The sequence below is a fragment of the Physella acuta genome, unplaced genomic scaffold (assembly GCF_028476545.2).
Source record: "Physella acuta isolate Inbredline_101_S28 unplaced genomic scaffold, ASM2847654v3 ptg002202l, whole genome shotgun sequence".
NCBI classification, from domain to species: Eukaryota; Metazoa; Mollusca; class Gastropoda; family Physidae; genus Physella; species Physella acuta.
The window spans coordinates 1-11,088 of record NW_026733702.1 but is presented as its reverse complement, the minus strand read 5'-3'; the positions used below and the strand labels follow the sequence as shown (position 1 = coordinate 11,088).

At 36.5% G+C, this 11,088-nt stretch overlaps 1 protein-coding gene across 1 annotated transcript; it reads right to left on the bottom strand.

The window, feature by feature from the left end:
• Nucleotides 1-3,937: 3,937 nt before the first annotated feature.
• On the bottom strand, nt 3,938-7,357 carry LOC131932542 (tyrosine-protein phosphatase non-receptor type 23-like). Its single transcript, XM_059289463.1, has 6 exons — nt 7,333-7,357; nt 7,158-7,231; nt 6,599-6,730; nt 5,634-5,753; nt 5,070-5,140; nt 3,938-3,941 (listed from the first exon to the last, which is right to left on the bottom strand). The coding sequence occupies exons 1-6, from the start codon at nt 7,355-7,357 to the stop codon at nt 3,938-3,940; spliced, it is 426 nt and encodes a 141-aa protein (XP_059145446.1).
• Between the last annotated feature and the right edge of the window lie 3,731 nt (nt 7,358-11,088).

The following is an 11,088-nucleotide window of genomic DNA, read 5'->3' as shown; positions in this document are numbered from 1 at the left end:
TCCCGTTAGGTTTACTAAATGATCCGTTTTCAAACAAGAATATGACATACAGAATGACACAAGATTCTAAATAAAAATAATAAAGATAATTTAGCTTCATAATAACAAGTTTATTATAAAAGATAAATAAAACAGAATACAATAACCATTTATTTAATCAATCCCCGGCACACAAGTCCACTCTACTGCCAAACTCCGCAACCAACTGCCGTACACGTACACACGACCCAGTACACGCCAACTATCAATCTCCACGTGAACACCTATCATTCCATAACACAACACAGTCAAGGGCTACAACTATGTACACATTAGCAGTACCGGTCTTTGGATAACACAATCAGGGGAGGCTACAAGTGAGGGACCCAACTTCCCTCCCCTTCTCATCACTTCTTGTAAGAGATCCACTGTTTACAATTTAATGTGCCGCAACCAAACGGGTGTTCCAACTCTCGACGAGTTCTAGAAATACAATCAGTCGCATTCGGGCAAGTGATATTCGGGCGTATGTCGTATTCGCGCATGCGTCCATTCGGGCGTTTGTCGCATTCGGTCAAGCGTCCATTTGGGCGTTTGTCGCAATAGGTCAAGTGTCCATTCGGGCGTTTTTCGCGTTCGGGCAAGCGTCCATTCGAAAAATTGTTTTTATGGCTTTTTTTTTTTAAATGCGTTCATCCATATTTGTGGAAAAGGCGATCTAATGAGTTAACAAGTTAAGATAGTTTAAACTTGGGTCTATTTAATTGATCTGTGTTATATGGGTCTGTAAGTCTTAGTAATATGAGTTTTCTATGCGGTGGCCGTAAAGAACCGCAACGGAAAAAAGCGCAACGGAAAAAAGCGCAAAACAAAAAGCGCAACGGAAAAAAAGCGCACACGGAAAAAAGCGCATAGAGAAAAAAGCGCACACAGAAAAAAGCGCAAAGAGAAAAAAGCGCAAACGGAAAAAAGCGCAAAGAGAAAAAAGCGCACACAGAAAAAAGCGCAAAAAGAAAAAAGCGCAAACGGAAAAAGCGCAAAGAGAAAAAAGCGCACACGGAAAAAAGCGCAAAGAGAAAAAAGCGCAAACAGAAAAAAGCGCAAAGAGAAAAAAGCGCAAACAGAAAAAAGCGCAAACAGAAAAAAGCGCAAACAGAAAAAAGAGCAAACGGAAAAAAGCGCAAAAAGAAAAAAGCGCAAACGGAAAAAAGCGCAAACAGAAAAAAGCGCACACGGAAAAAAGCGCAAACGGAAAAAAGCGCAAACGGAAAAAAGCGCAAACAGAAAAAAGCGCAAACGGAAAAAAGCGCAAACAGAAAAAAGCGCACACAGAAAAAAGCGCAAACGGAAAAAAGCGCAAACAGAAACAGAAAAATGCGCAACCAGAAAAAAACAACGAAAAATGTGCAAAAGAGAAATTTAGCGATAAATACCTAGACTGCTAACTCAACTGTTTGGAGTTCAAGTCGGTAGAACGTTCATGAGTTCACCCAGCACTAATGAGTACCTAACTCGAGTTAGGGAAAGTAAAGGCGGCTGACCACACTGACCACTCATATGCCGAGGTCACAGAAACACGTTAACTCTACTTCACTTTCCCTATGGACCGTCAGGTTCCAAAAGTGAACACAGATCGACGCCTTGTCGGACTTTCTTGTAGGTAGTTGGACTGTGGTTTTCTGTTGTTTGCCGTTACTCATCAATGCTTCCATTCTGTTAGTGCATGGCTGTACCACATGTATCACTTCTAACTTGTGGGTAAAGGGGGTTTTGTTCTCACCGCCTACACAACATTTAGTTCATCGGGTGGGTTGTCTTGTGAAAGCAAAAGGCGGGAGTCGACAGTCTATTTATCCCCACTTTTACAGTTTAACTATTAGAGTCGATTCCTTTGTATCATTCACCCTTTTCATGTGTTTGGTCAATATAATTTGACAAAGGTTTTATGAATTAGTAAAGATCTCCTGTTAGGTTTACTAACTGTCTCCGTTTTTCAAACAATATTATACTTTTTTCTCCTGATTGACCGGAGGCAGCCATTTTCTAATGCCCTTGTAACCTTTTTTGTCAGTGTGGACAGTACCAAACTTTATCCCGATTCTCTCATATGGAGATTTTCGTATGTATCTCGAGATCTTATGGTTGCTTTAATTTCACCATAGTAATAATGACCTTTTATTTACAAAATAGGCACCCCGGCCCTGACAGAGAAGTGTGAAAAAAAACTCTCTTTTATTCACGAAACATGTGATATGTAGCCTACAACTAATTAATGTACAACATGAAGCCGTAAAAAAATATTACACAATTCATGACTCAATTATTAATAGAGAAATAAAAAACTTTTCTCAAGGAAATATAAACTATAAAATAATACAGGATTTTTTGAAAGCAAGAGTTGTTTTTCTGTAATACCGTTTCATTAAATACCGTATTCTAATTTTGATTTGTGATGTTTATTTGTGTTTCAGCTTATGTTATGTAAGAATTTAAAAAAAAAACGTGTAAACTATTTGTAGTTGCCTACAACAATAGGTTGTTTATAATGAAATGGGAGACGTCTTATTATTTAAATACACCCTAAAGTTTACCTAGCATGCATATAAATATAGTTCTCCACGTTTATATATATATATATATATATATATATATATATATATATATATATATATATATATATATATATATATATATATATATATATATATATATATATATGTTGATTGTCCTTTATTGAGAGATGAACCATTTGTCCATCGACATGTTGTATTGATGGATACATTTGAAAGTTGAACTTGAATGTATCACGATACATCCGTCATTTAAGCACTAATTGTGATGGATACGATGACTGTACTGTGGATCTAAGTTGGCAACAATGATTAACATTAACTGTACTTATAACCGTTGTATACGCTACTAAACCATGTCAAACACATTATCCATTACAATTTAAAATTAAGTTGCAATTTTCACATTTCTAGTTTAAACACTTAATTAAATGTTAAAAATAAGATAGTAAAACACTGTTTAAAGAAATAAATTCAGTTCCAACTTTTAAAAGTATGTTTAATCGAATACTTGAAAACTGTAACATATTTTTTTTAAATATTTAAGAATGAAAATTATAATACGAATAATATTTGTAAAGATGAGTTCAAATTGAAATTAGTGTTGTAACGCATTTGAAAAAATTAAAACAAAACTCCTTATCAGTCAATGAAAGCGCATGATGAAAAACTTGCGATGCAGAATATGTAACAGTAGAGTCTATGACTTCCAATATTGATACTCAGGGCATACACACATCAGACAGTTGAGCTGTACTCTGTACGGTGCCTCTCTGTAGAGATCACTGCTTCAGTGTAGAGTTTCATGGTCTCGTACACAAATATATACTGTTGCTGTAGGTAAACAAAGAACATATTTATCATTGGCATTTTTTGTATGTGTTGCGTAAATTAGAAAATAAAATCGAAAACATTTGCAAAGTGTAGACTGACATCCGTTGAATGTACACAAGTACTTAGACAACGTAAGATAAAGAAAATAATTGGTTAGACTTACAAGTGTTGGAACGGCGTGCGGTCTGATGGATTTGACTTTACCAACAACAACAGGAACGGTCAAATAGTTCTCTTGGTCCAGTCTGTCCATCAGAGTTGTCACAACATATGCCAGTCCACTCAGTTCAGCACCGTTTCTTGGGAAAAAAAAAATTAAAAATACAAACATGAGGTTAAAGGTGAAAGGTCAGAGTTAAGTTTGTTTACTTTAGATGGTCATCTATAAATAACACTGCAGTTCTCAAGTTTTATCTCTATATATCTAATTACCCACAATAGTAATTTTATCTACAGATATCTAATTATCTACAGTAGTAATTGTATCTTCAAATATCTAATTATCTACAGTAGTAATTTTATCTGCAAATATCCAATTATCTACAGTAGTAATTTTATCTGCAAATATCAAATTATCTACAGTAGTAATAAATAGTATGGTTAAGTAAGTTATGCACTTAACTTAATTTCTATTTGACTCGTAGATGAAAACTTTTACGTTGGTGTTGTTGTAAAAAGAATGGGGATGGATGGGGGGGGGGGGGGGGACTACACCATGTATCACGTATCCTAGCTACAACACTAAGCAGGCATAAGTTCTACGATCCATATGGAAAAAGAAGTATATTTCATAACTTTTTTAACACTGGGGTATGAATGTGGGGATAAACTATCCCCATCCGCCTTTACTTTCCCCAACGCCAGTCATGTACCCATCAAGCCTGGATAGAGTCAGGAATGTCCGTAAACACCAGTCATGTACCCATCAAGCCTGGATAGAGTCAGGAATGTCCGGAAACACCAGTCATGTACCCATCAAGCCTGGATAGAGTCAGGAATGTCCGGAAACACCAGTCATGTACCCATCAAGCCTGGATAGAGTCAGTAATGTCCGGAAACACCAGTCATGTACCCATCAAGCCTGGATAGAGTCAGGAATGTCCGGAAACACCAGTCATGTACCCATCAAGCCTGGATAGAGTCAGGAATGTCCGGAAACACCAGTCATGTACCCATCAAGCCTGGATAGAGTCAGGAATGTCCGGAAACACCAGTCATGTACCCATCAAGCCTGGATAGAGTCAGGAATGTCCGGAAACACCAGTCATGTACCCATCAAGCCTGGATAGAGTCAGGAATGTCCGGAAACACCAGTCATGTACCCATCAAGCCTGGATAGAGTCAGGAATGTCCGGACCGATCGCTCTACCACACCACCACGACGTCTCAGTTAAAGATCTATCGGTCTATATACTGCGTTGGTGACTTTAATGGAACTGTGTATGTCGGGGGGTTAAAGGTGACGATGCTATCTGATGTTATAGATTTAGTCTAGCTAGTGGTGGATGGGCGTAAGTTAAAGCTTATATTCAATACCAAAGACAACAGACAATTCAAACATGCATGCATGTACAATTACGCCAATGGTTGCTATAAATAAATAAAACGCATAACCAACACACTTGCCTGCACGTGTAAACTACTGACTTATCCGGAGTTCTCAACGATCGCGCGTATTGAACAAACGGCAGGAGATTTTTGGGTTCGATAAGACGCTCTGTAAACGTGAGATGAGTCACTTCTTGCGTTTGTTTCCCCTAAGAGAAAGGAAAAAAAAATATGTTTTTTTTTAAAATTAAGTTCGAGCTACAGTGTCCTTTCTTACATTGTAAAAAATATTGGTGAAAAATGAAAAATTCAAAGCAGCATTTTAATACTAGTAAACTTAAAAATCCCGAAACACAAACATAAACACTATGTAGACATTTTAATATACACCAACATTTATATTTTATATAAACAAACTTCTATGCATATATATATATATATATCTGTATATGTATATATATGTATATGCATGTTTTAATAGTTACATATATATATATATATATATATATATATATATATATATATATATATATATATATATATATATATATATATATATATATATATATATATATATATATATATAAATGTATTTTTGTGTAACATCTTAATTGCATATTTCGCGTTTCTATGATGAAAAGCGTACGCTATATAGTTCTCAAACAACGTGTAAGATGTCAGCAGTGTATTGTGCAACATTACCTTAACGCTGAGCTTCATTTCTGTCCATGTTGGTGCTGTTGTTACTGACTCGACATTGACAGCTATGTTACCACATTGTAACGGCTGGCCTTGTTCTTCAGGTAAGTAGATAGCTAAGGACTGGAGAAAAAAAAACATGTTTTTTTTTGTTAACTTTATTTCAACATTTACACGTTGAAGGTTGGGGTGCTTTAGATTTTGGTATAACAAACTGTATATTAGGCCGTCAAGAAACCACTCGCTGCAGAAGTGACAACATCAGATTTTTCCAGTCCACCTCATCAAGTCAACATTCCGTCTCGGCTTCTTCAGTTACTTGTAAGCCTTTCACCATATTTTATGTTTGGTTGGCTTGAGTCGGGTACCTATATACAGCTCGATATATTTTTAAACATCTGAACCAAGCTCTTACCCCTGGTCACAAGCCGAATTCGACACAGAACGCTTCTATTATTATCTTCTATTATTAGCTTCTATTATTAGCTTCTATTTTTAGCTTCTATTAATAGCTTCTATTTTTAGCTTCTATTATTAGCTTCTATTATTTGCTTCTATTATTAACTTCTATTAATAGCTTCTATTATTAACTTTTATTACTAGCTTCTATTATTGGCTTCTATTATTTGCTTCTATTATTAGCTTCTATTAATAGCTTCTATTATTAATGTTTAACCTGGCATAAAACACTACACTACAGCACTCAATTAGGATAGAGGTTAAATGGTAGAGCTGTTAACTGATAACTCGAGCCTCGAGTTCGGATCCCTGGTTTGAGTCCACTCAGCTTTTAATGGGTACCTGACTCACGTTAAGGAATCTAAAGGCGGTTCGGCATAGTAATAACCACATTATCGCTTTATACTGCAACTGGTCTACTCTAATTCTCTTGTTCCATGGACCGTAGGATTTTAAAAAATTTACGTTTACTGCAACACACACACACATACACACACACATACACCTACCTTGTCCTTTTCATAGGATTTAAAAGCAACAATCAAGGAGACTTTATACTGTGTGACCAGTCTCCAGAAATCATTGACCGTAGTGGGCATGGGAAGCTGGGTCAGAAACTGTTTGGTCTGGGTGTACAGGCTCTGGTTTTAGATGGGATACAAATCAATAATAGCCGAATAATCAAGTATAAATTATTGTTAGCTCAATAATCAAGAACAAATCATTAATAGCCCAATAATCAAGAACAAGTCAATCTTGTCACAACCATAAACACTTTTCCGATTGCATAATTTATAATGTGTTTCTACAATTGTATATTGCTAAATTTTTATTTTCTTTCATTAAATAAAAATTAGTTTGTACATTTATAACATCCACTATATTATTTTCAACAAAAGTCCGTATCGTTAAGTGCTCGATATATCGCTGAACATACTGATTATATAGCCTCAAAAATATTGCGAACAGAGAGAGAGAGAGAGAGAGAGAAGTGCGCAATGGGCTTTTAGATATAAGGATTGTATACAATTAAAAACATTTAAAAACTAAGCGAAAAAACAGTCTTACAGGTAATGTGACAGCATTGATATAGCCCTCTTCTCCGGGGGAATCCACTTGTAAAAGAGGTTGATACTTTTTGTCTAAACAATACATAGATTAGTTAATTGATCAGAAATAATTTATAGTATAAGCCGCTTGTGTCATTTCGCTACTTCCGTTCGTCAGTCAACAGTATAGCTACTTTTTCTTCGTTTCTCAAGCTTCATTTCAACTCACGACAGTAAGAACATAATTAATGGAATACACGGCCGTTTGTTTGATTAAGCAATTTAATAACGCGTTTGCGGTTATATTTTATTTTGTGTTTGCATTTTTGTTTGCGTTTGCGTGTTGCGTTTGCATTAGCGTTTGTGTTTGCGTTTAAGTGATGCGTTTGCCATAGCGTTTGCGTTTTGTTTTGTGTTTATGCTTGTGTTTATATTTGCGTTTTCGTTTGTGTTTGCGTTTGCGTTTGTATATGTGTGTGTATGTGTATGTGTATGTGTATGTGTATGTGTATGTGTATGTATATCTGTATGTGTATGTGTATGTGTATGTGTATGTGTATGTGTATGTGTATGTGTATGTGTATGTGTATGTGTATGTGTATGTGTATGTGTATGTGTATGTGTATGTGTTTTGTATGTGTATGTGTATGTGTATGTGTATGTGTATGTGTATGTGTATGTGTATGTGTATGTGTATGTGTATGTGTATGTGTATGTGTATGTGTATGTGTATGTGTATGTGTATGTGTATGTGTATGTGTATGTGTATGTGTATGTGTATGTGTATGTGTATGTGTATGTGTATGTGTATGTGTATGTGTATGTGTATGTGTATGTGTATGTGTATGTGTATGTGTATGTGTATGTGTATGTGTATGTGTATGTGTATGTGTATGTGTATGTGTATGTGTATGTGTATGTGTATGTGTATGTGTATGTGTATGTGTATGTGTATGTGTATGTGTATGTGTATGTGTATGTGTATGTGTATGTGTATGTGTATGTGTATGTGTATGTGTATGTGTATGTGTATGTGTATGTGTATGTGTATGTGTATGTGTATGTGTATGTGTATGTGTATGTGTATGTGTATGTGTATGTGTATGTGTATGTGTATGTGTATGTGTATGTGTATGTGTATGTGTATGTGTATGTGTATGTGTATGTGTATGTGTATGTGTATGTGTATGTGTATGTGTATGTGTATGTGTATGTGTATGTGTATGTGTATGTGTATGTGTATGTGTATGTGTATGTGTATGTGTATGTGTATGTGTATGTGTATGTGTATGTGTATGTGTATGTGTATGTGTATGTGTATGTGTATGTGTATGTGTATGTGTATGTGTATGTGTATGTGTATGTGTATGTGTATGTGTATGTGTATGTGTATGTGTATGTGTATGTGTATGTGTATGTGTACGTGTACGTGCACGTGCACGTGTACGTGTACGTGTACGTGTACGTGTACGTGTACGTGTACGTGTACGTGTACGTGTACGTGTACGTGTACGTGTACGTGTACGTGTACGTGTACGTGCACGTGCACGTGTACGTGCACGTGTACGTGTACGTGTACGTGTACGTGTACGTGTACGTGTACGTGTACGTGTACGTGTACGTGTACGTGTACGTGCACGTGTACGTGTACGTGTACGTGTACGTGCACGTGTACGTGCACGTGTACGTGTACGTGTACGTGCACGTGTACGTGTACGTGTACGTGCACGTGTACGTGCACGTGTACGTGTACGTGTACGTGCACGTGTACGTGTACGTGTACGTGTACGTGTACGTGTACGTGTACGTGTACGTGTACGTGTACGTGTACGTGTACGTGTACGTGTACGTGTACGTGTACGTGTACGTGTACGTGTACGTGTACGTGTATGTGCATGTGCACGTGCATGTGCATGTGCATGTGCATGTGCTTGTGATTGTGCATTTGCACGCGCGTGTGCGTGTGCTTGTGCTTGTGCATGTGCTTGTGATTGTGCATTTGCACGCGCGTGTGCGTGTGCTTGTGCTTGTGCTTGTGCATTTGCATTTGCATTTGCATTTGCATTTGCATTTGCATTTGCATTTGCATTTGCATTTGCATTTGCATTTGCATTTGCGTTTGCATTTGCATTTGCATTTGCATTTGCATTTACATTTGCATTTGCATTTGCATTTGAATTTGAATTTGAATTTGAATTTGAATTTGAATTTGAATTTGAATTTGAATTTGCATTTGCATTTGCATTTGCATTTGCATTTGCATTTGCATTTGCATTTGCATTTGCATTTGTCTTTGTTTTTGTGTTACGGTTGTGTTTGCGTTTTTGCTTGCGTTTGCGCTTGTGTTTGCGATTGCGTTTACGTCGAATCTATACTTACACTGACCAAGTAGAATGTCGATTCTATATTTTTATTTATTAGGTAGAATGTCGATTCTATATTTACACTTACTAGGTTGAATGTCGATTCTTTTTTTACATTTACCATGTAGAATATCGATTCTAAAATTTACTCTTACCAAGTAGAATGGTGTTTCTATATTTACACTTACTATGTAGAATGTTTAATCTGTCGTTACGCTGAGTGATAGAATGGTGTGCCTATTTTTACACTTAACTAGTAGAATGTTGAATCTGTCTTTACACTTAGTAGTAAAATATAAAATCTATTTTCACACTTACTATAGTTAATGTCGTTGCACACTTACCTGGTGCAATGTCGAATGTTGTGTTACACCTCTTACATACTTAGATTCTAGATTGGTGAATCCATCTTACTCATGTTCCACACTTACCTGATAGAATTTCTGAATCTATCTTTACTGTTGGTATACACTTACCTGGTATAATGAGGAATCTATTTTTACTATTGGTATTCACTTACCTGGTATAATGAAGAATCTATTTTTACTTTTTGGATCTTGGGTAACGTCCCCTACACCACCAGTAAGTTGTGTCTCAAAACTAAACAGGTTCTGAAATAATGGGTATTGAACACCAATTTAATAGTGATTTACTTGAATAAAAATCATGTTGTAAAAGCACATGTTTAACAGTAGGTAATGTGTAACTAATTCTTATTAAAATTAGGTTGGCTGACCCAAGCACATTACCCCGAGGCTAATGAGGCTGCAACCAATGTAGATGAGGAAATGGAGTCTATTAAGTGATATGACTACAAAATATGCTTTTTTTACTTATGTCTCGGCAACCTAATCTGGTACAAAAGATAATGCATAGTATTCCTTTGAGATATTCCGGCACACTATACTGGTTGTATCTGATAGTCGGAATCAATTAAACATATTATATAGTTGTAAGGAACCATACCCCCGCATAATAAGAGCTGCCGAGTGTTGGCAATCGAAAAAAATATTATTCATTGAGCATTGATGTTTTCATCAAAATATTTTTATTTACAATCAGAATACGAAGAAACAAAGCCACTGAATACAAACTTACATTGAATTCATTTTCAAAATTATTTTTCCCGTCGACGAGGTTCCTCATGAGATGTAGTTTGAGACAGATGGCGCTGATGTGTGTGTAGCTGCCTGTACAGGCGACGCTAGCCTGCGCAGCGTGGTGCAGGAACATGTACTGCTCCTGGAAAACAAATGCAAGTAGCTAGTCTCTCTCTCTCTCTCTCTCTCTCTCTCTTTCTCTCTGAGGCCTGGTCAAGAAGCATGTTCTTCTCCTGGAAGACACATGCTTCGTTAAGTAACAAGTCTCTCTCTCTCCCTCTCTCTGTCCCTCTCTCTCTCATTCTATCTCTCTCTTCCTCCATCTCCATCTCTCTCTCTCTCTCTCCTTCTCTCTCTCTCTCTCTTCCACTCTCTCCTAGTTTGCCCCACTTAGTTTTGGTGTCACATATCTTCTAGTGTGTACTTATATTACCAACACTTCCTCTATGCAGCGAATACAACAATATCGATGACAGTGATAACACAG

Coding starts and splice junctions, on each gene's coding strand:
- LOC131932542 (XM_059289463.1), bottom strand. CDS start 7,357: ATGAAGCTTGAGAAACGAAGAAAAA. Junction 5,754..6,598: donor AATCCTATGAAAAGGACAAG/GTAGGTGTATGT, acceptor TTTTTTCTCCAG/TCCTTAGCTATCTACTTACC. Junction 5,141..5,633: donor AAATGAAGCTCAGCGTTAAG/GTAATGTTGCAC, acceptor CCTTTCTCTTAG/GGGAAACAAACGCAAGAAGT.